At 52.5% G+C, this 26,856-nt stretch overlaps 1 protein-coding gene across 1 annotated transcript; it reads right to left on the bottom strand.

The window, feature by feature from the left end:
• Positions 1–15,884: 15,884 nt before the first annotated feature.
• On the bottom strand, positions 15,885–18,059 carry LOC131210719 (ichor). The gene is made up of 3 exons (XM_058204002.1): positions 16,731–18,059; positions 16,454–16,598; positions 15,885–16,348 (listed from the first exon to the last, which is right to left on the bottom strand). Exons 1-3 carry the CDS (start codon positions 18,057–18,059, stop codon positions 15,885–15,887), a joined length of 1,938 nt encoding a protein of 645 aa, XP_058059985.1.
• Between the last annotated feature and the right edge of the window lie 8,797 nt (positions 18,060–26,856).

Below are 26,856 nucleotides of genomic sequence, written 5' to 3'. Positions count from 1 at the left end.
AATTTATTAATTAATTGGGGATTAGTTTATATTATATTTGGAGCTTTTAATCAGTATCGAGGCTCTAGTAGGATGGACACACTTTGTTTACAAACTGTCAATTACTCAAATTAGGCATGTCGACTTGTCGACATACTGAAGACTTTCGCATGTCGACTCCAAAGTTTATATGAATCAGCGTTCAATTTAAACAAACATTTTAAACCCCATTAATGTGTGGTTCATAAAAAAATATGCGTCCCCACCGGAATGACCTCCGTTTGATTGATTATCCCCCGCGAGCGTGCGGTTCGGGGCTCGTCGATTGAAAGTAAACACATCCTGCACCGCTATTTGACTGTCCCACAATCCCGGGCAGTCGGCCGGGGACTATGTCGCCGCTCTTAATGGTGAGCCATTGCGAACCAGTATGGCCATAAATTGATCGTTGGCCGCCACCGACCATGATCATGACCGACGGGACCGGGCGCCACCGGCAAAATTGACCGGCGGCCACGGTCAGCGATTGTGCCGCCCGGGCTCGTGCCCGGACGGGAACGAAAAACAAACGGAACATAAACGAATGCCCTCCTCCAGCTCCAGAGCGCGGAATGCCACATAAGTTCACCTTCGATCGCGCCGACCGTGGCCCCGGGGGCGATCGTTTTGATTGAGGTGAAATTATCGAGGCATTTTTGAAGTCTCCAGAGATAGCGATAGAAGCGATGGCGATGGAGTCCTTCGCGTGTGGCTCCGTCTGGCCGATACCGTTTCGGTACGCCGAGCGACCCCAAGACGATCTACTGGCGGCCTCGGCGACACGCGTATACTTTTTGCGCACTGACGTCGAGGATGCGTGCGATTGTGCTGTCAGTGTCAATCGGTTCGTCGGAGTCGGACTGGAGGATCAATAGTGCGCTGTCTCCAGACCGACTTTCTGGGTCAGAGCGTGCATTGTTTTGCGGGTTTTCCGTCCATCTGGGCACGCGATAGCCAGCCAGGACGCCATGGAGCCGCCGCCAGCCGAGTCCATCGGTGGCCCTCATCACCGGAATCGATTAGATTTTCGCGATCACCTCGCACTTCACATCGCCCCAGAGCACACCGTCAATGTCTAGGTGTTAGACAGTTTGGATAGGTTTTTTTTTCGGGCGTAAGGAGCAACTCCAGGAGTAATTATTCCCCTGCTGCTGCCGCTGCGGTGGAAGTTGGGAAAACAGAAGAGAGCATCTGTGCCCCAGACTCCCAATGGCTCTCGAGAGGCGCTCGGCGCCCCCTTTTGAGGTCAGCTTCGTGGCCAGTTGCTGGCCGGCTGGCCGGCCCGGTATGATTGCAATTAGGATTAGGCCGAAGGCCTGCGATGCGATTACGAGTGGTACGGTGGCCACTCGGTCGGCCGGCCGGTATGTAAATGATTGCGCACCGGCAGGGGTTAAATCTGCATGTCCAATTTGCCGCACCACCCATCGCCCCGCGGGCCGAAAGTGGGGGTTAATTTTGGGTGAAAAATTTTGCACGGGCCCAAATCAAACCTGCCGTGCGGTGCCGTCGAAGCAACGGACGATCGGCCGATTGATTCGATTGAGTATTCGAGTTCAAGTACCATTTAAAGCTAATGATGTTAAATTTGGGTTTTATTCGTTTTCGCCCAGTGCGGCGATGGGACTTCAGGGTCAGGTACTCCGGTCGGGTTTAATGAGAAAATATTGAATGTACAATAGTGATGTTGTTCATAAAATAATTCAACAGCCTGCCCGAAGTATGCACGCCGTCGAGATGGTTAAACATTGGCGTGTGTTGGAAAGAACGGAGAAATAAAGTTGTCATATTTATTTGACGTTTTGGAAACACATTTGTTTTAATCTCACATTTAACCAACATACGATGCAATGTGAAGCAGATGCACTGATTTCGATTAGTATTACCGCCCGCCTTAGTTTGTTTAATGTTTTTGATGACTTTGATGTTAATCAATACCTATAGTTCCATCAATTTGATTTATGAACTAAAGTCTGGTCGATCTCAGTTGATTTAGTATTTTATTTTTACAGGATCAACGTAAATCAATTTTACTCCGTACATCGAATATTTAAGGATGGTTCACAGAGTTGAAAAATGTCACTAATGTGATGCTCCAATTTATACATTCAATTAATTGACTCTTTAATATATTTAATGATAATATTTAATTATTGGCGCATTGGCGTCGAACGACGATATTCAATGTAAAGCGTATTCTGTTTAGAGGCTGGTCACAAGGTAATCATGTTGGTGGCAATGATCGTTTATATTGTTTCCAAAATACCACTGTTTCCATTTAGTGTTTATTGTTCAAGCTCGGTACAGCCACAAGTCTCCAGAGCGAGTTGATTCCCTGAAGATACCTAAAGGCAGAATGGTACCTATTTCTTATGAAAATTTATCCACGAAACAGTCCAGTCCAAAAGGACTGTAGGCAGGGTAGGGGTCCGAACAAACGACAACAAATGTGTGGCGAAATTTTATTAAATTTTTTATTTTTATGAATTTTTGACAGCGCGTTTGGTGAGAGTGTCATCTCATCGTAGTCGCTATTGATGATTGAGATTGATGAGCAACGATCAAAGTCTTCGCCAAAAACTTCTCATCAAAACTTCTCATACCATTCCGAGAGTCCCAAAAACTACAGTTCCGAATTCCCTAATCCAATTATGAGCGGCAATATAAAGAAAAATAAACCAAAAAAGTGCCCTGGCCGGGATGCAAAAAGAGTTCGCGCGGGCCGGGCACCTTCGACACCTTGGTCACGTTGGTCCTGCTCAATTAAACATTCTTTCTGCTTCTAAATTTGGAATAACTCCACGAAACCGTGCCCGTGCCAAACGGGCACCGTTAGGATAACCTCTGGGACGTGTGTGCGTATGTGTTTGTAAGATAAACTGATTAAGGAGTCCCAGCGGACGCGGTTCCCCAGATCACGCTTCTGCCCGAGGCGATGTCTCGGCCGGGCAACGCGCCGACCGCCTGTCAAATGGTGTGAAACATGTCGACTGCCGATGATGTATGACGTTTCCAAATCACAGTCGCCGGTATTTCGGCCACAGGCCCCTTCGAGGTAGGAAAAAGGGTGGCCACAAGTGTTAATAAACTGTCACAGCAGACAAAGAACTCGATCGATCGGAGCGGAGGACCACGGTTCACGTTCGCGGCGCACGAGTTCGATTGTTGTTTTGGCCGGGCTCGGGAGGGCCGAATTAGAATGTGCCGGCAGGACGGGTGTTCCGGGTGCCGTCTGGCCAGCCGCTGCTTTGACGGGTGACCCACATTATGGCCGAAAGCCGGGAGACCCGGTCCCTCAGAACCTAATGATAAGCTGTCGAAGTCCGAGGTCCGCCACGCAACCGATCGGACGGGATGTCTTTCCGATGGCCACGCGAAGACCAAGAACACGATTACAGTGATCTCGAGTGCCGCCACACCCACCCAGTACACCCGATGGGTCCCCACAAGATGTTGTGACGTTGTTTGGAGTGGCACCATCGGCGGGCGGGTAAACAAACGCGCTGGGCATTGTTTCGCCCGTGTCGGGGTGGGCGGGAGGCGGAGCTGGCCAGTGCCTCTGATCATTGTGGAACCGAACCACACGCACCGCCCCCACAGCGCGCTGGCTAATATTTCATTATCGTCCGGAATTTCATTATTATCGAAGGCGGAAGCCTTCGTGTGTTGGTCCCCGGCGACAGATTGCGCGGCCCCCTCCCTGATAGCGGGAACCGCGGGTGTGTCAGGAACAGAGGGGGACCCAGCAGACTCCGCGCCCCGAGAGGAGGTGGGCATCATTTTTCAAATCATACCCTTCCCGAGCGGGGCCCAGCGGCGAGCGGCTTGGCAGTGGCCAAAGGTTAGAGTCCGCTGTGGACACCAGCGTTCGGGCTGGACACGAGGCGCGATGATGATTGAGCACCAGCACGCGGGGGGGGACGCCGTGGTCCAAGTGCCCAAAAAAGGGAACGCAAGGGTCTCCCGAAAAAAGGCTGACCGTGCGCCCCGGCTTTATTCGCGCCCCCGGGCGCGCCAGAGGTCGTTAAGTTGAAACGAGTTGTGAGCTGGAGCTCGGGGCACCGGGGTCTGGGTTCCGCATTCAAATTGCCTCCTGCGTTGGCCCATTGTAACCAGTTTTGGCGTTGGCGTCCGAGGCCTGGCCTGGGGAGTGTACCAGGCTGTTCAGTAAGTTTTGCCGTCCAACAGGGTTCCAATCTATGAATTCCATCCCTCGGAAGACTGGAAGGGATCCAAAGCATGCTCCCAAAGGTGTTATCATTTGAAGAAGACTTGAGTTAAAATATTGCCTACACTGTCCAATGAGAGGGCTAGGGCTTCAACTAAATCTCTTTCAGTCTCTCGACCATTTCCCGATCCGATATCCTTTTTTCTTCCTACGGTTTCAGGTGTTGTTGCAATTAGGGGTCCTTGACGGGAATCTTCTTCAAGGGCCTGTACGATCACGTCCAACCCATCTTTCTACTGTACTAATTGATGGAAAAGGACTTTTCTTTCGACTTATTGAACAACCTAGTCGACGCACGATAACGCGCGCGCGGGCTCGAGTGAAGACACTCCGGTTTGGGGCGCGAGTTCGAGTTCGCGGACCGCGAGTAACTCGCCCGCGTAGTCCCATATACTTTGACGCGGCCCCCGTGGCCTAGACCCAGACCTCCAGTTCCAGCGCTGGAGTTGGTGGGGTGCGCTTCTGCCACGGGGCCGCGCGAACGCCAAATGGAAAGAGAAATGAAGGAAAGAAGAAATTTAGGTTATGGCACACTTTTTCCCTTCGGCTTCGGCTTGCCAAGCCGCTCGGGGTCGGTTTGTGGTCGGAGCCGGAGCCATAAGCGGCTTTCGTACGGTGCCGTGGTTCCACTCCACGGTGCAAACTGGTAGGACCAGTGCGCCGGGGGACCTGCGGAGAGAGAGAGAGAGAGACCCCGACGGGGACGAAAGAGATAGCCGATGACACATAGAGTGAGCGAGTGAGAGAGAAATGACGGTTGGACCACAGCCAAGTCCAAGTCCAAGGCGAAGTCCAAGATCTTGGGCGGGAGGTGTCTTGGAAGGGGCACGACTGCGCCGACTCCATGAGGCCCGTGGGGAGCAGCAGCACCACCACCACCACCAGCTTCAGCGCATCTCACCCGTGGCACCGGGTGGCCAGTTTTCGGGGATTCGGGCTTGTCGGGATTTTATTGTGAGCTCTGTGTCGGTCCTTCGGTGTTCTTTTAGTGTTCCGCTTTCCGGGTGCGCCCCGCTCGGGACCCCCACACATACAGAGACAAACGGAGGACCCCAGCACACATCTTTTCACGAGCCCGCGGCCAGTCTCCCACGTTTTCGCCGTCGCTGCCGGGGATGCTGCCGGTCGGTCGTAGATTCCGAGCCAGAGATTACGGACCCTACGGACGGAACCCCCCGTTTGGGATGTTTCCCTTTCTTCGGTTTGTTACTTCATGTTACTATCATTATTTTTTATGTGCCGCGATGGTGGGCGACTCGGTGGTACGGCGGTGGCCTAGACCAACGCTCGGATCCAACAAGGCCGGGACCACGTTTTGGGCTGCACTGGTTTTTGGGGTCCTCCTTTATTGTTCCATCGTTCGTTCTCTCTCTCTCTGGCCCGCGACTTCGTAGCGATCGTTTTGGAGTGCCCCTATCTTGTACCGTGGACGAGTGGTCCACGGTCTAGCCTCCCTCGGCTGCCCCAAAGCCGGAAAGCCGTAGTTCCCAGGTTGTTGTGGCGAGGCCGTGTAGTGGGTAAATTATTTTTTTGAATAGCAATTAAAATTGATTAAAGTGGACTCCTTAGCGCTCGTTTAGAGGGTGTTTAATGGGGCATACTGTTCCCCGGGGGGGTACCACAGCAGAAAGAAAGGGAACTTACCCTCGCCGCGCACAGTGACGTGAGTGGCCGACGAGTGCACCATTTCCTCGCTCTCGGGTCTTACACGCTTTTCCCGACAAATTGGCACCATTAGGCGAGTGCCGGACTCTGGTTGAGGTTAGGAAGGCCTTAATCTTGGCTGCTGATGGGTGTTGCAGGTGTCTGGCCAACAGACCTTGCGGGTTGTTTCGGAAAACTGAGAGTGACTCAGTATGCTCAGGGGGCTCCAATCGATTGGCCGGCCCACAGGAAAGATATTAAAATTCTTGGACACCTTAGCTCGAGCGACCCTCGAGGTTCGAGGGGCCATCGGCGATCGGCGGACCAATAAAATGGCGGAGGTGTGAAAAGGCATGAACCTATGCGATGCATTCTCGTCCGGGCCGGGATTCCGAACGAGACCCAAACGCCGATGGAAATCAGATAGTAATTTCCCTCCAAATAGATGCCTCTATTGATGGCTGAGCTGTCTTCTGTTGCGTGGCGCACATCACACTCCCAAGCAGGGAGGTACAGGTTGATCGTCAGGGCCTGGTGCCTGACTCGCGGCATTACGGTACTGCCTTTGGTTGCTTTGCATATTCCGGGCCGTGCTGGCCGGGGGTTCCCATCGCTCCCTGGACTGTGACACTATGAGGCTGGGAACATGCATTAATCTAGCGAACCGTCTTCCCGTGGATCCCGTACGCGGTACGTGGCATCGCGCATTTTATGGAATAAGCTTAGCGGCGCAATCAACGCGCTTGATTGGGAATTTGAGCCCTGATTGTACTGGCCCAACCCATCTGACGCTACGTGCGGCGATGACGTGCTAAGCGAGCGTACAATAATCGGCCCGAGAGCTCCGTCCTATAGTTGGAACCTGTCGGAGTTTATTTTTACAAATTTCTAACAAATCAATGCCGATTCGCGTGCGGATCAACGACGACAAAACAGACCACAACCGGGGTGCTACTTTCGATCTAATGACCCTCCGCGATAGGCTCTACATACTGAACTACGCTCCGAGAAATGATAGCAATCGGTCGGTCGGCCCGAGTTCCGCGCGATCGGTGCCGCAATCTGACGGGAAGGCAACAATTAAACATACTCAACCCCAACCGGAGGGGGCCACCGACCACCGATCGCAAATAGCACACAGCATAACCGCGCATTAACCCGACCCGGTGCATCGGGGCCAATGGTGGTGCCAAATGGGGTTCCGGCGGTGGAACAACGTGGCCATTCCGTAAATTGGCCGTTTTCTTCAACATCGTTTAAACTGGCTAGTTATTGCGCGGAGCTGGAGGTAATAGTCTGTAGTTTGGCGATCGTGCCACAGAAGAATGGAATTCAGGAATTTGGAATTCAACACAATTAGCATCCTCTATTGCCCCAATCGAGTGGCTTCTTCGCCGTTGTCAACCATCCATATGGTACCGAACAGGGGTTAGGTGGCCGTTAACCGTTGAAGGAAAGGCATAAACACATATCAACATTTTATCACCGTTTGGTCAGTTGGCCAACTATCCCGTAATGTAACAGTTTGCCGGGGTCGATCGTGAAAATGGCTTCCCTGCGAAGTAAAAAGTCTGTCACCCTCTGTTGGTGACTAATAGTGATCCTCGCGCGCGCGCGGGCGCAGATGCTTCGGGCTCAGGTGGCCACTTGCTGTTCAGCGCACGACTCGGGCCGTGGACGAGCATGACCCGCATGACACGGGTCCGCACGATCCGTCGGGTCTCGGCTGGTCAACAAACTTATCTTTACGAGCCATTTGCAACTACGCGGCCCCGCCGTCGTTGGTCGGTCTGTCACAACGAACGGGCTTTTAAAATTCCTCAACATTCGGGCGTCTTGTGTGTGTCTTTCTATTTCTGGTGCCGTTGTTGTGTTGTCTTTTCGGTTCCGTTCCCGGAATTCTCCCGGAGCGTCTGAAGATGCATCCCGGAGGATGGCGTTTGGCTCGTCACTTGTAGGCCCTCGTGTCCCTAGGTACCTGTCTCCACCTGGTGGGGGGGCTTGGCCGTGTGGTGTTTCGCCAGTGCGCCACGTGCTGTGACCCCGATTCCGGAGGCCCCGAAAAACTCTTCAGCACTGGGAACTGGGGAGGTGATCCGCAAATAATCCGTCGCCTGGCAGGTCCCTGGGTTAGTTGGAATGCTAGGGGCCATCGAGCAGGAACAATGTTGGTTACGACGTCACGACGTGCCTAGGTGGGGCTGCAGCGAACATTACAATTCTTCATCTAATGATGATGCGCTGATCCGTTGACTGATTTAATTGATCTTCTTTGATAATTTAATTTTTATGTTTACTAATTTTTTCATTGATTTTCAAATTATTTGCTTAAGGTTATTGACATTTTCTTTGTAGCTCTTGTTACGTATTATTAGTAATAGTCTATGAACTTCAGCGCAAGAAACACTTAAGGCTATAAAAATATGGGCCTGTCTGTTTCTCTAAGATTAACAAAACAAGTACGTAGAGTGATCTAGTTTAAATACGAAATTCTGAAATAAATCCAAATGGCCTTATTTTTTATACTTGTTTTTTACTTATTTTTAAGACTTATTCATACTTATTTCTAAATAAGTATGGGCAATGTGTAGCGAAAGGAATCATGTTCCATAATCAGGTTAATGTTGCAAAATTCGTAAGCTATTTAACATATTCGTACGTTACTTTCTACGTGATCATATCTTTTTCTAATGCACAGTCAAAATGCCTAAAAAATCAAGGGGTCAGTAGCTTAATATGAGAGATGAGCCAGACAGATCATTATAGAGTCGAATGTTATTGTCATCACTAAAGAGAGAATTTGAGCATAAGCAAATTTTTCGAAGCAAATACATAAATTGTAACCAGAGGCATCATAAATAGTATAGTAATTATCGATAACAACAAAAATATTTGATTCGTAATGCTCACTTAAATTTAACAATATAAAGTTGAAAGCCATAATTTTATTGCTTTAGAACCCCACAAAACAATGGGCTTGCGTTGCTCCGCACAAATCGCAGGCGCAGAAACAAATCGAGGATCCACTTATCGCTTTCCTCCTAGTGGCGGGCGGTACACTTCAAAGTGCGGCTGCGGCCAAAGGAATGTGGCTCGGTGGCCACTCTGCAGCCTGCACGGAGAGATGTTTGATTAAATTTGCCCACATACCACTCGGCACTGCCCGTCTGCCCCCTCAGGCTGTCTCGAGGTCTCGAGGCCTCTCTAATGCGCCCCAATAAAACTGCCTCAAAGTGCCCTTTCAGCAAACCCCGATGGCGCCGGTCAATCACCGCTAAATGTGCGAAAAAGTACGTCAAATGCGAAATAAATAAAATCAATGCACAATCACGCAGCGCGCACTCGGCAAGGTGAGCATCTCGCCGTTAGCGCGGGTCGCTGCGCCTGTCCGTCTGCTCTGGCCATTCGCCATTCACTCGGCTCGGCTCGGCTCGTCACTCACGGTCCCCGGAGTGACACTGACCGTGACACACCGCCAAGAGCGTACTCTCCGGTCGAGCCGCGAGTTGAACGCGAAATTTTCATTATCACGGCCATTTTCCCATTGTGGTCAGCCTGCTCGGGGTGGGTCTTGAACTCGGTGATCGCGCCCGTGTGAGAGCGAGAGGTTGATATTTACTAGCCATATACTTTTATTGAATCTGTATCTTACGTCGTGGCCCCCTAGTCGGTCGGTTGTTGCCCGCGGGTTGGCTCGTGCGACACGATGCGTTGCTTTGAATACCAATCGCGACGGTAACCCTTCGGTGCGCAGCTCTTGGGTTTGATTTTACTTCAGCCAATTTTGGACTGCACTTTAATTAAATGTTTTACATTTTATAATCACATTTTGTTGAGCAAGGTTTCTACTTGGACTGGCCACCTCGTCAAAATTAGCTTCCAGGTTGGGGAATTTAATTGTCGTGAGGAGAAAGTTAATGTCCCTCGAACGCATAGATGAAGTCTATTTATTTGTCTCGAGACGCGTTAACGTACTTTGGCTGATAAATTTAGAATTTTCTTCATCGTAAAAAATAAACATTTTAAACTCCTTATGTTGATCGCAATCGACGCATGGTTCGCCACTTGAGCACCGAGTGGTTAACGCATGGCATGAAAGGAACGTACCCGAAGTGGTCCGGCGAAATGGGCGGGTAACGGCACCCATCCCCTCGGCCCCACCCCCCCTGGCCCCCTGGGAACCGTGGACCACCGACTCGACCCTGGCGACCCCGGCGAGAGGCTCGGCCCGCAACATGGACCGCGAAACATGTGGCGCGAGCGCGAGCAAACAAATTGGATAATGGAGACGTGAGAGGCGTGATCGGTTCCGGGCGACATGGCGTGCCCGATGTACCCGGAGTGGCCGTGGCGATGGCGACGCATTAGCAATTAAATCGAGTGACACAATTTATGCAATTCGATTGCGGGCCGTCTTCTCGCCGAGTGCAGATCGCAGATTGCATGATGCACGGAACGAACACGCGGCCACCCGCGGATCGCTGGCCTGGTAAAGTTCTGCGTTTGCGTGTCTGGAATGGGCTGGGAATCCTGGGCTGGGTGGAGCATTGTTTCAACAAACTGCCCCGAAAAAAAAAGAAAGGCGTCCCACAGGAACTGGGCCGGGGAGCCACCCCGCCCGGTCCATTTTGCCGGCGAAGCTGATTGAAGCTGAACCCCGGCGGTAATGGAGAAATTATTAGTTCTAATTGTGCGAACCACGGATTCCGATGGTGCGTTAGAAATTATGTTTTGTTGGCATAGCTTGAGCTGCGCGGCTTATCGGACGGGGCATCCCTTTTCCCCGTCTCGGTTCCGGGCACTTTGCGTGATTATCCTCTACTTATCCAAACAAAAAAGGGGATCGTTCCGTGTGTGCTGTACCATCCGCCATTATTTTCTTTCGCCAGGCCACCAAACGTCACCGCCGGAAAGGCTTGAGCCTGAAATTGAGGATCACAGTTCTGTCGCTGTTGGTCGTTGCGGGTCGCGGTGTTTCGCGTGGGGGCTCGAATGCGTGTAGAATTGTGATAAATTTGTTTCCGTCAAGTCGCCGGGGTTGCCTTTGTTGCCCGGCCAGGGACCCTCTGTTTGTCTAAGCATCGACGCTGTTGTGGGCATAACAACGTCTCGGCGGTCGTGCCAGATGCCATGCCGGGGCCGGGGCAACGACATTATATGTGTGTTTCTGCGTGTGTGTTGCACTATCAAACATGCCGGTTGATGCTGGCCGGGTGGGCACCGTAGGTGGGAGTCCGGCCCTTGCACAATTGACGGTGCGCAAGAGACAGGAACATTTACATAATAAAAATCGATTCCATCGGCGAGTCTAGACGCTGGATGCCGAGGTTCGACAGGCGACAGGGTGGGGATGCAATTTGCTCCCCAGGAGGTTGCTAAACAATCGAGACACAGACACAGACACACGGAGACACCAACGCGTGATTTGTAGGACACTATGTTATGATCGTCTAAAGGATAGCAACAATTCCGTGGGTCAGTCAATAATGGGGCTTCTATTACTTTTTCCCGCTCGTATCAACTTTCGAGCAGTCAAGCACATTTATTCAACATTCTATTTTGAAGTGAACCACGGGTTTTATCGGATATTAAGGTAAGATTTTCCGGTTTATTATCAAAGTTTTTGTTTTGGATACAAATTTGGAGAATGATTTCTTGGTAATAACCCTTGTGGAAAATAACCCCTATGGGCAAGGTCTGTGAATCAATTAATACGAAATTCGAATCGATCACATTCGCTTGTTGAGGTATAACTTCAATTATTAAATGATACAATAATAAACTTCCGTTATTTACATCAGACGCTCTTCGTGCAGACAATGAACTGTTTTTGGAGTGCATTCTGAAGCAAATGGAAACCGTTATCTTGATGGGTGTAATTTTCTATATTTTGGCAATTTCCGACAAGGATTTAATAGATCTCTGGCCATTTTCAGAGTACTGCCTAGCGAGTAAAAAGGTCCAAATGTTATGACAAAAATCTGGTTTGTAGCTTGAAGCCTCTTCAGTTGAAAATAAATACTTCTTGGATTTATACGTTAACGCTGTAGACTAATAATTTGTATTCTGAACTCATTGAACTCTAATGGTTATTGGACCTATGTTAGACTAAAAAAACTATATATGATCTTCCCCCTATAATCCTAAAACACTTCCTTCCTGTGATTTACTGTACCAAAAACGATCGACTTTTCGGATTAGCCAAAAGTCAGTCCCTTTGGGCATAAATTGGCGTTAGTTTGGGCAGGGTTTGTTCATGCGAAAAAGTTTCCCACTCCGAGGTTCCGAGCCGAGCGCACGGTTGTTGCGTTCGAAATGGTGGCACTTTTCTCCACGTAAAAAAACGCCAAACTTCCGGCTTCCAGTTCCGGCGGCGGCCGTCCCCTCCGATCGAGCGTCTAATTCGGTAAGACACCATTTTTCCAGCCCGCGTTATTTTCCAGCTACTTACCCGATTACGAGTAAGGTTTGCGCGCCGTGCACCGCGGCCGTAAATGAATTACTGAATCGGATGAAATAGTCGAATTTGGGTCAATTTGCTAGTGCCGGGAAGGGGCGAAGGGGGGAACCAGCAAAAAGAAAAACGCTTAGACCCTCCGTACTGCAGGGCTCCGTACTGGTTGCGGTCGCAAGCCCGAGACGAAGAGACGTGGAAGAGTGAAGAAAATCGGGGTTAAGATTATTTAGGAAATCTGAGCGCACTGGGCACGGTATGGTCAGTGATTCGAATCGGTTTCGACTCATTAGAGTGGCCGGGCAGGAAGGAAAGAGCGCGGAGCGCGAGAGAGCGAGAGATATTTATTTCACATTCGTTACCGTGGTATGGTCGAAGTTTTTCTTCGTACCTCTGGAAATTGCTCCACTTCCTCAACGGGGCGCGATGCGGTCAATCGGAGCTCGGTGTGCAGCCACACCGGGGCCGATGTAATGATTGAGATTGGATCGGCCGGGGACGCTGTAAAAAAAACGGGTGGCCCCGGTGGCCACGGGCTGCTACACGTTTATGATCGTGTGTAACATAAAGCACTGTAGCGAGCAATTTCTAATGCGATCGTGGCGCCGGTGAGCACCACGACGGACGAGGGAACGGAGTGCCGAAAAGGGTCCATGCGGCGGGAGTCGCTAATTTGTCAATCACTTCCCTAACGCCCTCGATAATGACCGGTCATTATTGACCGGTCGTGAGTGACGGATTTGTCACCGACGTACGTCGATGGGATCAAACTCGAACCGATCGGTACGGAAGCGCCGCTCCGCGGAGGAGGTGACTGACACCGGACCGGCCGTATCAGGGCCGTCCTATCGGTCGATCGGCAAAAGTGAAACTTTTCGTCGTCGTAGTCGCGATCGCGATCGAATGTGGAGAAAATTAGCGCCAAAACGAGAGTCAGATTTCCAACCACGAAAGAGCGGAACGGGAAGTCGGGAAGGTGAGTCCCAGTCCTAATACCAGTCATTCTTGAGTGTTTGGTCAATCGACCGGTTTGGGGAACCGGAAAAAGAGAGGCAGCCTTTCGTCGCTTACCCGTGCATTGAAGTCTTTCGTAGCGCGGCGTAATTGGCGTGGTCTTCTAATGATGACCGCGCAATGCCCTATCGTTAGCCGCCAAACGACCACCCTCTGTCGCGGGTGATAATCATCGGGCGATCTGGGTGGCTCTGGGCGCCGAGGACATTGATCGGCCGGTGGGTTTATTACGATTGATTTGGGGACGGTGATTTCGGTGATACACGGCAAGGGGTGTGTGGTACTGTCGCAAGTGTCCACGGCATCGTAACGACGGTGACGATCACGGGGGCCCCTGGGTGCAATCACAATGATCAACGACAGCCAGTGGATAGCAATAATTTGCGGCCAACGTTTTCCTTTTTCTTTCGCTCCGTCGCGGGCCAATCAGATCGCGCAAGGTGCGCGCTGCTGCGGTTGCCTCAATCTCGCTTGCGTTTGCGCGTTTCCAATTAAACCAATTCCGGTAAGGCCGGCCTGGCCCCCGTTGCTTGCGGGGTTTTCTTTCGTTCGCTTCGATTTTCCACCGCATCGGGCCACCATAAGCCACTAATTTTTAATCTCTTTTATAGCGACACACGATGGCCATGGTGGCTAATTGCAAGGAGGCTCCACTCTCCCCGTTGGGCGGACGCGGAAAAACAGATCGCACCAATAAAAGGCGAGCGGGCGCGCGCGCCGCTGGGATTGCTCCAATTTTCCGAATTTTCGGTCTTTCGACGATGGAATTGGGTGGCCATAAAGTGGTCCGCACGAATTATGCAGTTTGGGGGCTTTGGTGCAACCGTTTTGTTTTCGGGGTCGGGCCGGTTCGGTTTGGTGCACGTGTGTCGCCATTTTCTTTCCTTTCTGCGTTCGGTAACGCGACTAAACGGAGCGACGGAGCCTTTTTGCATAATACAATGGCCATCTTGTGCCCAGATTTGATTGGCTTAACGAGCAAGGTCTGTTGTCAGCTGTACGGTGGAATGAAGTAAGTAAAGTGAGGTAAAGGTTTTGTTTTTAATCAAACACGATCAACAACATGATCCACATGAGTTTATTCAATCAATACCGCCCGAACGGTGGCCGCTGACAGCTCGCTCGACCAATGGTTAAACCTAGCGCGCCAATCTTCGCCTCAATTAATCTCCAAAAACTTCGAGTCGAGTCCGCTGGCCCAACCCAACAGCAGTAACAGGTGAACCTAAGAGTATTGAACCGTCGCTCGATGCGCTCCCGGCTGGCTCTCTCTCCGAAACAGAACGATTTGTATTAGTTTAGTTATATTATATATATATATTCGTACACAGGCCGCCCATCAGCACAGACTGATCGAGTCCCTAGCAACTCTCTCTCTCTCCCTCTCTCCCTCTCTCGTTCTCTCTTGCTATCGGCATACACGCTACGCTGTACACTTTACGCTACATACACGCGCGTAGAGAGGTTTATTTTACAAACGAACGAATCTATGTATCTAAAAATACATTAACATGTTACACAATAATGAAGAAGCGTAGAAGGGCCGCTGTGCCGTAAAGGGAAGGGCTCCGACCCCGAAGGATCGAACCCCCGGGTTGGGGGGAAGCTTGGGAACCGTGGGGGCCTAGGATGGTGGCAAGGGTGCCGAGAAAAGGTGAAAATAGTTACATCAGGGAGAGTGTGTTTTACTCATCAGCAACAACAAACGTTACGCTCTACGATAGTGTTGACCACGCACCACGCTAAAGGATCCGATATGATTAAAGTTAAAAATTGCACATATTTTGTTCTTCGCACGCTTCTTCTTCGACGGCGGTGGCCTTTGCTCTCTCTCTCTCTCTCTCTCTCTCGGTCGGGGTCGCTCATTCAAGCGCGCTCCCTAAGCTCTTCACTGTTAATTACACTTGTTACAGCCCCACATCGCGGGTACTTACACGTCCTGGCGACCGGGCAGAAAGGACGGTTCCGACGCCAGGACCTGGGCCACGCGCTCCCTCACCTTATGGCCAATCCCAATAGTCAGAGTGCCGGTTCCGGTCCAGGCCGCTGTGGTTTGGAGAACGATTGTCCGCTCTTTGGCCCCCCTAAACCTCCTCTTTCTCCTGACTCCTGGTTTGTCCTTGTTCCTAGCGTTGCCTACTCCTGGATCCTACCTCTCTGTCTGTCTGCTGCTTTGCCCAGGAATCGCCCAGGAGAGTCTTCCAACGGGTAGCTGGAGCAATGGCGTCGTTCGGCGGGGAGGCCAGACCCAGTGGAGTGCGGGGGGAAATAATCTACACAAGGGTTGAGCGGGGGGTTCGCGGGGGAACTAGCAACAAGTAAACTTTCCCCACACTGTTCCCGTGTTCCCGACGCGAATAAATAGACGATCAACAACGGGAACCGGGCCCCCAGTAAGGATACACAAGGAACCCCGGCGGAGGGAAATAATAAATAGGACGCAAATAGGGCGGGCCGGCTCCACGCGGCGGCCTCTGAGGTACGAGTGTGTCACTAAATACGCTACGGCGGCGACGGTGGCGGTGGTCAGTCCCGGCCGATCCGCTTGTGGATCTGCTGGTGCTTGATGAGGTGCGCCTTCTGGCGGAACGCCTTGGCGCAGACCTCGCACCGGAACGGCTTCTCGCCCGTGTGCGTCCGCAGGTGCACCTTGATGTTGCTCTTGTTGAGGAAGCCCCGGTTGCAGATGTTGCACCGGTGCACCGGCTTCTCCTTGCCGAGGAGCCCGCTGAGATCGTTGGCCGCCTGGAAGCTGAGGGCCGCCGCCTGCTGCGACTGGGCACTCAGCTGTTGTTGATGGTGTTGTTGCTGTTGCTGTTGCTGGTGTTGCTGGGCGTGTAACGTGGGACCGGCCTGCTGGCCGACTAACCCGTGCTGGAGCTTCTGCTGCTGCTGCTGCTGTTGCTGCTGCTGCTGTTGCTGTTTGGTGCCGTGGCCGCGCCGCTTGCTTTTTGGTGTCGTCGGCGAGTTGCTGGCGCTCGACGAACTGGACGTCGACGAGGACGAGGAGGTGGATGAGGACGACGAGTTGGAGGCCGAGGACGACGCGTGGCCGTTGCCGTTGGAGGTACTGCTACTGTTGTTGTTGCTGTTGCTGCTGTTGTTGGTGGTGGTGTGCGGGAAGTTGCCCAGAGGACCTCCGGGGAGCTCCGGACTGCAGAGACCGTCCGGTTTCTGGCCGATCGCCAGCCCCCCAAACCCACCGTGGTTGTGATGGTTGTTGTGGTGGTTATGGTGGTGGTGGTTGTGGTGATTGTGGGGGTTTTGGTGGTGGTGGGCGTGGTGGAGTCCTCCGCCACCGTGGTGCTGCTGCTGGTGCTGTTGGTGGTGCTGGTGATGCTGGTGGTGGGTCGGTGGCTGGTGGGTTGTCTGCTGCAGGTACCGTCCGTTCAGGATGAGGCTGTGGTCGGTGGAGGTCGAGACGACCGAGCCGGGGGGACTAGTGGAGGTCGAGATGAGGTCACCGCAGTACGCCGAGGTTGAACTGGGCGCCTCTAGCTTCACCGGTGGCCCGTTCTGGAGGCGATTCTGCAGGAGCGGCATGTAGCCGTGCGTCAACAGGCTCTGCAGCGTGGAGGTGGTGGTGGTGGTGCTGGTGTTGGTGGACGAGGTGCCGTGCGAGCAGACGGGCGAGTGGGGGAGGATGAGCTCGCTGAGCGAGTCCTGCTGCGACACGATCAGCTTCGCGTCCGGCACCCCGGTGCAGGTGCCCTCGATCCACGCGTCCAGGTCCATCCACGAGTCGCGCGTATCGTTGCCGTCCTCCTTCTCCACCTTCGAGCTCGGCACGGTCGTGTCCGCGATCGCCGACCCGATGATGGCCGCGATGTCCTCGATCGAGCTCATATCATACTCCGACAGCTCCTTCGTGTCGACGAATATCCGCGCCCCGGACACCGAGTCGGGTCCGGTCATCGCGCAGCTGTCGGCGGGCGCACTAAAGATCTTACCACCTCCACCGCCGCCACCCCCTCCACCACCGCCACCACCCCCGTCATCGATGGAACCGTCGGCGAAGAGCTTCACGTTCTGCAGGCTGTGGCAGTGGCTGACGCTCGCGCCACCGCCATCGACCTCGGGCGGGTTGAGCACCGAGTCCGGCAGACAGGTGGAGGTCGAGGACACGATGTTGTTATCGCTTCCGGCGGACGTCGCCGAACCGGTGCCGGTGCCGGTGGAGGTGGCACCGGCCCCGGGGCCCGCATTGGCGCTTCCCTGCGAGTACGAGTTCTGCGCGTAGTTGTTGTTCTCCTCCGGCAGCCGCTGCGCGATCGCCGTGTAGTGGTAGCCGGAGATCCCATTGATCGACAGGTGGCCGGTGTTGAACGAGGTGAACGACGGCAGCGGCTTCAGGTCTCCGCCGAGCCCTCCGCCGCCTCCACCACCGGGACCACCGCCAGTGCCACCGTTCCCGTGGCCGTTCGAGTTGCTGGTGATGGTCGGGCCGCCCGGGCCACCCGGGCCACCGGTCGAACTGAGCAGCAGGTTCTCCAGCACGTCCATCGAGCTCTTCTGCGTCTCGCCATCGCTCGGCAGCGAGTCCAGGTCGGCCTCGAGCAGCAGCTTGTGGCCGTCGAGTAGGTACTGATCGGTGACGCTCGTCGACTGGTTCCAGCACGGGCCCATCAGCAGACTTTCCACCTCGACCGAATCGTTGTGCTGGCCGCTCATCTTGCAGTTGACCATACTCTCGACGTGCATCGGGGCGACTCGGCGCTCTTACTGGGTCGCGGACCCCGCGCTCGGTGTGTGCCTGATTCCCGGTGAGCTGATCCTCACCGAACCGCCGTCAGTCGCGGGACTGACTCCCAGGCTAGGGGCGGACCCTATTGGACGGTGCGCACTGTGTTTGGGCGAGTTCCGAGGACAAAGTACACCCTGATCCGACGATGCTGCCCTCGCCTAACGCTAGGCTGTTGAATGGACAAGAAACAAGAAGATGAGGTAAGGTCAGTGGAAAGGCATTCAGTGGCTACGAAGCTACGGGCTATGTTCGGGGTCCGGGGTTAGCACTAACAACAACACAGCGGAAAAGAAGGATTCTAATGCACGTCACGTGCGCCACTAAGGATCGTGCCGTGCGTATGTGTCTCGCTAGGCTCCGGTGGGCACGACATGTCATGAGAGCAACCGGCAGCCAGCGCGTTTCTTAGCTCGTCCAGTTTACCAGGACCCCTGGAATGGATCTCCCGAACATCCACGTTTTGAGGTCTCGGGTTTGCCCCCGATCCACTGGGATCGGCCGGAGAGTTTGTCTGTTTGTCAAATGTTTATCCCCCCCCCCCGTTTCGTTTATCTTTTCCATGTTTTTTCATGTGCTGTGTGGGGGTTTCGAGTGGACAAAGGCGAGTTGTTTGGCGAGTGCATTAGAATGTTTAAAACAATCAACATAGCCACCCTCGGGGACGGTGGATTTGCTGACGATTTGCTGGCCGCAGCTGGCTGGGTTAATCGATAGCCAAACAGACGCAGACAATAGTGGGTCACGTACCTTTCGGGTGGGACCGAATTAACAAATGGCGCAAACAAAGAGGTCCCCCCCACGGCTGGGTTAACAACGAGTAAACAGTATGCCTTCGACACGCCAAGGGGCGACACGTGGTCGCGGGGTGAGTTGAGTGTTCCCCAGCTGCCAACCCTATTGTCAGCCGAGAGATGCGAGATGACAGTTCACGCGGCGGTTGTTGAGGGCCTGCGCCGAAAACCCTCCGTCGGGCTGGGTTCCGGTTCCGCATCTAATTGGAGCGCTCGCACCGCACGCTGCACTAGATGTTTACCTATGCCTGATGGGTCTGACCTGATTCCTGTCGCCTTTCCGTCGGCACAGCGGGCACTAACACTGCGCACTGCGTGTGAAGAATTTCACCCCACAGAGATCACCCGGGCCATCGATCACGTGTCATGGGGTTGAGGTGACGATCGCTCACTCGCTCATTTGCATTCGACTTCACCCCACGGGGGGCAGGCAGGAATGGCGGTGGGGGGTTCAGCACACGTATGCACAGCGCGCTGGAAGCTTAAGCTTCCACCTGGCCCACTAATGCCGGAACGCGGAAAGCAAGAGGCAAACAAACTCTGCGTGTCCCCGGCCGCAGAGAGCTACAAACAAACCATGCAAATATGCTCGGGGCCCAAAGGACCGAGGCGGCAGTGGCGGAGTGTCGTTTGTCACCTCCTCGAAGCGGGGTGATTTGTCTTCATCGACTGCCTTTTTTTTGGGGGGGATGATGGATGACACTGAACTGACGCGCGTGGATTTATTTGCAGTAGGGTTGTGCCATTTTTTTCATTTTTCATTCGTCATTCATTTTCGTTTTTTTATTTTCTCTTTCGCAGTTTGGAGCAGTGAAGGCCAACGCACGCTAAAGTGGAGAAGATTGGGTTTGTAAAACAATAGAAACTGTAGAAAGTAGTAGAAACAGTACAAAGTGATCGCAACATTTCGTCCACATTCTAACGCTTTCAAAAGTCATTGATATTCGATGACCAGTCAATCAAAGCTCCGTCACCAGCAATTGGATTGCACCAAGTCGAAGTATTTTCGAGCTTATACAGAACCTTTTCAACCCCAATCTGAGACATGGACTCTGTTTCAAACTGACGAAACATTCTTAGCCATCGTCGTGCAGCGGATAGGCCTCGCCAGGCTCCGGTTGACTCGACATGTGATAAGAATGTGCCGACAACGGACAACAATCCTCCCCCGGCCGTCCTAATGAGCATGGTGGAGTCTCTGCTGTAGAACTAAGTAGTATTCGCTATTCGATGATTCGATGATGGTTGTTGAGTGAATCATTGATCGAACCAAAGTAACGATCTTCCTGCATTTATCTTCGAAGTACGAATCATTTAACGCATTAAGCATTTCGTTCCATTTCGTTCGATATTCGAGGGAAATATCATATTTGCAGATGACTATCAATTAAAAACTGTCATTACTTTGATTTTTATCAGAACAGGTGTCATACAGATTGCACAACTTCGGGGGCACAATACCTTAAAATATCGAAAAATGCGGTTAAAATGTTGAATTTGACACAAGCAAAGCGGACAAAAAAGTTCAAACAAAGTCCGTAGTTTTTTTTTCCCAAATAAAACTCGGACACCGTCGGATGATCAATGCCGAAGACTTCGATGGTAGTGAAAGCGTGGAACCCACCGAATTTTGCGCGGGGAATATAAAGAATGGAATTAAAGCTCCTTACGGCCAAAATCTTTCCATTCCGCCCCCCACGGAACCGCCGAGGCCGAGAAGAGCGAAAGTATTCCCGGAGCCCGGAGGAGCCGAAAAGCCCGCCGGTAAATAATTACGAAAATAATGCTTCTCCTTCTGCCCGGGTGAAGTTCTAATAAGCCGGCCACTGGTGGGACCATAAAACAAAAAAAAAATCATAAGCCCGACGCGTCGGCGAAAGAGCGGGAAGGAAGCAAAAACACTCTTCCTATCACTCCCGGTGGCATTGGCATCACTCCCTCGCTCGTTCCCGGAGTTTGCCAATGTGCGGCGTTCCGGCATTCCGGCCGCACTTACTGCTCACTTACCCCCCGCGGCGGCAACAGCATTCGTCCCCCACCCCTACAGACCCCAGACCCAGCTAGATTGACCTATTTTCCACGTTCGGGGTTTTCCATTCATTCGCACGGCGCGCGGCGGTGCGGCGTCAGAATTGGCTGCGCTCGTGAAAGCGTACTAAAATGGCCGCCGGGAAATGCTGCGCTCGTCGGCGCCGAGTGGTGGCCGAAACCGTGAAAAGGGAACGGGAAAATTCGCTTTCAATGCGAATCGCTGGTTCCGACCGGCGGTGCATGGGTCCCGCTGAACCGTCGGATGTTGGGGGGCACTCGCTTTTTTCCCCGATTCCCGCTAGCGATTAGTGCTGGGAATGGTGTGACATTTGGGGGGCCCTTTTTGGAGGTCAGTTGGGTGGGTTTTGTTATCTGTTTAGGCCGCGTTAGAGGGTTCCATGGAAAACGTGCGCTTTGGTTAAGAAGTTTGAATACTTTACCAAAGTTGTATATTTTTTTCTTATAAAGCCATTGGATTGCGGTGCCGATACGCAAGAAATCCACAATAAATGTTTCCCTCGGGAGAGGCCCACGCTAACACTGCCGAGGAGGATCCATTTCCCGTCGGACGTGGTGGGTTCGTCGCTTGCCAACTCGCCAAGTCAAGTGTGTACCGTTTATTTTGCTTTGCCTCCTCGTGTTTAAATCTCGCTCCCCGGCCCGAACCGCAGCCTCCACGGCCAACGCACACACCAACGGGCGGCCGCTGCCGGGGACCGGGGACGAAAGTAAACAACGCAACACAACAACAGACCGGATCCCGTTATTCGCGGGACCTGCTAACACACTTCCAAGCCCCGAACACGGCACGATCCAAGCCGTCGTCGACACGATCGCACCGGACCCGAACCGCCAGAGATCGGCTCGCGGAAGCGAGAGAGACAGAGAGCGCGCGTGCGCGTAGCTCCATCTCTGTCGGCGGTAGGCCGAGCTTTCCCGCGTCTCCGAGCCCGCAGCTTTTTGAATGAACACGGTTTTTTTTTGGTATAAAAACCCTACTTTTGTGCATCAACTCAAGTTTGAATATTTGCGGTGATCGAATCGACGCTTCAAAAGTGTCCGCCGGATGCTTTGGGCCTCCCGGATTGGAAGGACGGATTCCATTCGGGGCCACCAATCAAAGACCGTACGCACCTGGTGGTGCCACCTGAACTCGGGCCGCTCGGGTGATGATTGTCATTTGGGGCCGGGGCCGCGGCTTTCTTCAAACCGGCGGCGTTCAGAAGAACCGCCGATCGCGTGCGAGTGTGCGATCTTACGATTTCCTCCTTTTTCCTCCTTCGCGGATCATGCTTCATGCTTTCTTCGCCCGAGGCATGCGCCTCCCGTGGGGCCCGCCCCGCGTATGATAATGATGCTAATGATATTGAGGCCTCATGATCGCCCGGACGATGATGAGGAAGTGGCCGCTGATGATGATGATGATGGTGCTCTCGTTTGCCCGTTTCCATATGCCGCGCCGCGCTGTTGCTATGCAGGTTTTTGGGTGGTGTGCTAATTGTTATGCTTATGGAATATGTTGTTGCCCCCTTTGCTGCGTCTTGTGGCCGTGTGCGTTGTTGCGCCAATGGTACACTTATGCTATCGGACACTGGCGATGGGTGAAGGCTCACTGGCCTGCCTCTACTAATAATCTGCTAATGGGCTAATGGGCCAGCATTAATGTTGCGCGTTTGGAGAAAACAGTCTTTCCGTACTTAGGCCCCTTAGTTGAATGCAATTTGGCCGGGGCAGATGAGTGTGTCCTCGGTCAGGTTGTGTTTGGCGCTGCCTCCGGAAACATTCAATGCAACACCAAATCAAAACCCGTAAATGATTACGCCCCATTGGCCCGCTTTCGGGTCGTTGGCACGGGTTCAGCGTCCACCGATAAATTCGGGTTATGCCAGGCTCACCTTTTATCACGGTGGTCGGTCGGTCGATTCATGACCTTTTCGGTCGCCTCAGTCATTAGCATTTAAATGGTTTGCTAATGTCATCTTCGCTACGAAAGAAAGCACAACATAAGGATGTTCGAAAATGCTTCAAAGAAAGCGCCGGCCGTGCGACATAATGTATTCCCGCACGGGCAGCTCGGAGCATCGGAGCTGTAAAGCTGCCCAAAACTGTAAGACATCGCCAAACTATACGAGGGTGACTTGATATGTTTCCAACCTCAACATAAAGATGGCAACACATGGTGAACATGAAAGCTAGTGAAATGGGTTTACAATTTTGTGACAGTTACTCATCAAAATTTCAGCAAGTTCGGACGCGTAGATGGCAGCAGTTTTTTAAATTGGATAAAATCGAGTATCGGGTTTCCATAAAACATTTTTTAAACACTGTGAAATTTTGGGCAGCTAAGTTTAAACGAACGATGAACGTTTAGGGCATCCAAAATCTCCACAGACCGGTGACAACATCGACAATGTTGAAGGAATTATGCTGGAAGACCACCGAATTAAGTAGGAAGGATGGCGTTGGTTATGAACATATCAAAAGAACGTGTTTGTCACATTTGAAATCAACGTTTAGACGTTTGGTGCCGCGTTTGCTCACGTTACCGTCTCGTTTTTCCCCGGTTGCCATGGTGAAAATCCACGAATTATGTTTTGAACTGCTCGATCATCCGCTTTACTCACCAGATTTAGCCCCAAGCGACTGTTTTTATTACCTCTTCCAAAAATTGCATTTGGAGGACAGAGAGTTTGTCAAATGAAGAGGTAATCATCTTCGTACGAATTATCCGAGTTTTGGAGTTTTGGACCGTTTTCTCGCATTGTTAAGAGGAGCATTGCTGGAAGAATTGAGCTACAACGTGACTTTGTTTAAAACAAAGTTTAAAAAAATCGGAAATGGTATCTCGAATCTTTCACGTTTCAGATACTTTTCAGACCACCCTCGTGAATAAACCAAAAAATGGCGCCCAAATAATGTGGCTCCAAAATCCGCTTCGAGAACATTAACGCCCCGGCGTGGGGCGTTCGAAATTATTAACAGATTTTCATCTAATTAACCTGGGCAACCATCGGAGAATCGGTCCGTCCCGAGTTGGTCGCTTATCAATAAAATCTGTTAATTAATTTCAGTCCCTCCAGCAGCAGGTACGGCCGACACGTTTATTGCGTCGCCGTGTCTGTGTTTCGGCCCGCTCCCATCGGTTCCTATGGAGATATGTTTTATGCGCCCGTTGCTGCGTTATCTCGCCGTTGCTGTAGAGGGCGCAGACGCTCGGCAACGGAAGAAAAGGGACGGCACCAACGGAACATCGGCCACCGCCCGTTGGTTTTATGGTTTGTTTCTGGGTGGACTTTAATGGCCATTTCTGGTGTTGTTGGGCCCTTCGACTCGACTGCCGGAGGGCGAACATGGGCACGGAACCCTGTGCTTGGTTCTTTTTTGTTTTGTGTGCCGTGCAGATCGGGAATCGAAACGATCATCTTTCGTGCACGTCGGCCCGCCACTAGGCATCATATTCCGAACCGAACCCGTCTCCCCCCACCCCGGGGGTCCCGCAGTCCAATGTAGGTCAAACGGCCGAAAAATTTTAAACCTCGAAAACCCTGAATTGGCCGGGCTATGGCCATGCGGTTTGTTTTTATTTTTTGGCGATCCCCGATCGATCGTCCGGCGCGGGAACTTTAACCCCGCGTCGTGGTGTGCCGGTTCTTCTTCGTTTTCGCCCGGTGAGACCGTGAGAAGCTCCGGTGCGAAAATCGGTACGCATCACGCCAGTCGCGCCGGGCTGTGGGACGCAAATTGTGCCCGGAAGAAGTCGTTGGCTGATGATGTTATGGAATTTGGCCCGCCCCGGCGTCGTCGCTCGTTATTGGTCGTCACTTTTTCCGATGTCCGTTGATGAACCGATTATCGGGGTCCCGCCCATCAACAGCTTTTCCGACTTTTCTGAAGCCAGTTCGCTTCGTCATTTTTTGAACGGTGGAAATGAGACATAGAGTTTTCACAATCCCCCATGGTTCGAAAGCCGTCTAGTTCGGAATGGTGAACGCACACTCTTTACGGCCACAATCAATCAACCGATCGGGGTGGGTGTTTGGGCCAACTGCAATCGACTCCACCCGAAGAAGCCAATCCGGAGGACCAATGAAGTGCGCGGGTGCGTGGCGCTTGCGAAATGTGACGATGTGTGACTCTGGAGCATGATGCTCCGTCGGAACCAGAGCGTGACGGCGCCGGTGCCGACACTTGTCTGCAGGGCAAGCACCTGGCACGGTAATCGGCGAGCTAATAGGGGCTCTCCGGAAACCAGCCCTCTTGACCCAGACACTACCGGGCAACCACCGGAAGGGTCACCTCGGCGCAATTACGCGGACCGTATGGCGGACGGGATCCGACCCCGGTCTGTCTGTCCGGTGATTCCATTAATCACGCCGCATGCCTCCGCGTGACCTGGCGTGCGTGAGCGGGACGCTACTAATGCTTCGCTACCGGCCGGCGCACGGATTGCGCCCGATCGCCCGGTGTCCTCGGCCGGGCCGGGACGACAGGTTTCGGGCCCCGCTATCGCCCGGGGGTTCATTAAAAAATAATCAGAAGCGGCAAACAGGATTCCGGGCGGCCGCACTTCGCGCACTGTCATCATGCCTAACGATGCGTTGATCGATGATCCCTCTGGTCCCTGGCGTTCTCTGGCGGGACCCGCTCGGGCCACGCTCGGGATGATGATTAATATTCTAATCGTCTGCCCGGGCCGGGTGTTCTGATTGCCTCCAGAAGCGGCCACCGGTAAGTGGTAAGTGGGCGTGAAGCACCCAAGCCCAAGCGAAAAGAATTGGAAAACGATCGGAAACCCAGGCCCTTTCGGATTTCGGGCCCTTCCGTGTGGCCGTGTTTGCGTTTCGAGGCGCAAACAACGGAAAATAGGGAGAAGAAGGATATTTGTAGAAAATTCGTCCGACACGCGGTGATCGGTGATGGGAAAATTGAAATGTTCGGGCCGTCACCTCACGTGACGTGTTGGCCGTATTGAAATCGAAAAGGGGTTCATCAAACACCCAGCGAAAGCCGAATTTTTCACGTCATCTTACCACGTTTCTAATTAAAGGGTTCGACGCTCGAAGGGTCTCTGCCAGTATTCGGACGTTTAATTGTTGAAAAGCCGAAACGGCAGCACAAGCGACGAACCTTATTTTCATCAGAACGTGAGTTGTGTAATATTCGGTGTTACCCTGAAAGCTCCTTGTTAGGCGCCTAGACTGTTAACTGAGGTCAACACCCGATCCTTAGTTTTGACCTTTCTCGTGAGCCATTTATTTACGTTGAATTGAAAACATGCCAGACACCAACACCTTCGGTGGTTCAAAAGTTCCATCCGGATCTGCCGGAGGGTTGTAATCCGAAAAATCAAGTTGGAAATTAAGTCAAGTAGCGAAGTCAACGGTTTGGTTGTTAATTGAAGCGAAAATTATGACATAAATTATGACAGCTAATGTAATGTGGGTTTCAATTTTCAAAGCCCTCATACGAGCCGCCACTCGCGTACTTATTTCGGTTCCGCCGGACCCATTTTGCAGCGCCCTAATTACTGTCTCAATTTGTCGTCCATGCTAATTGGGATCGCCACACGGGCAGATTGTTTAACATTCTTCAACACACGATCGCTCGCCCGCTTGGCGACGGTTCTCCGATTGCTCAAGAACTACCGGACAAAGTGGCAGGTGCAGGACCGCGACCGGCGCAGCGCGCACTTCTAATGCGCCACCAATTAATTTGCTTCGCTGATTAGCGGCCGCCGACGACGACGCAACGATGGCGTGCAAATGTGGCCCAAAAGTCCGGCGGGATTGCAGTTTCGTTGCGAGCTAACTAACTCGAGGCCCGCTGCATTCTGCTGCCGTGCTTTGACAGAGTTGCTATGCCGTGGAATGCCGCGCCGCGCACGGTGACTTATGCGTGGAGAGCAACGGAAAGAAGGATAGAGAAAAAAAAT

Source organism: Anopheles bellator, chromosome 2 (genome assembly GCF_943735745.2).
Source record: "Anopheles bellator chromosome 2, idAnoBellAS_SP24_06.2, whole genome shotgun sequence".
Lineage (NCBI taxonomy): Eukaryota > Metazoa > Arthropoda > Insecta > Diptera > Culicidae > Anopheles > Anopheles bellator.
This window is presented reverse-complemented; position numbering and strand designations above follow the sequence as displayed.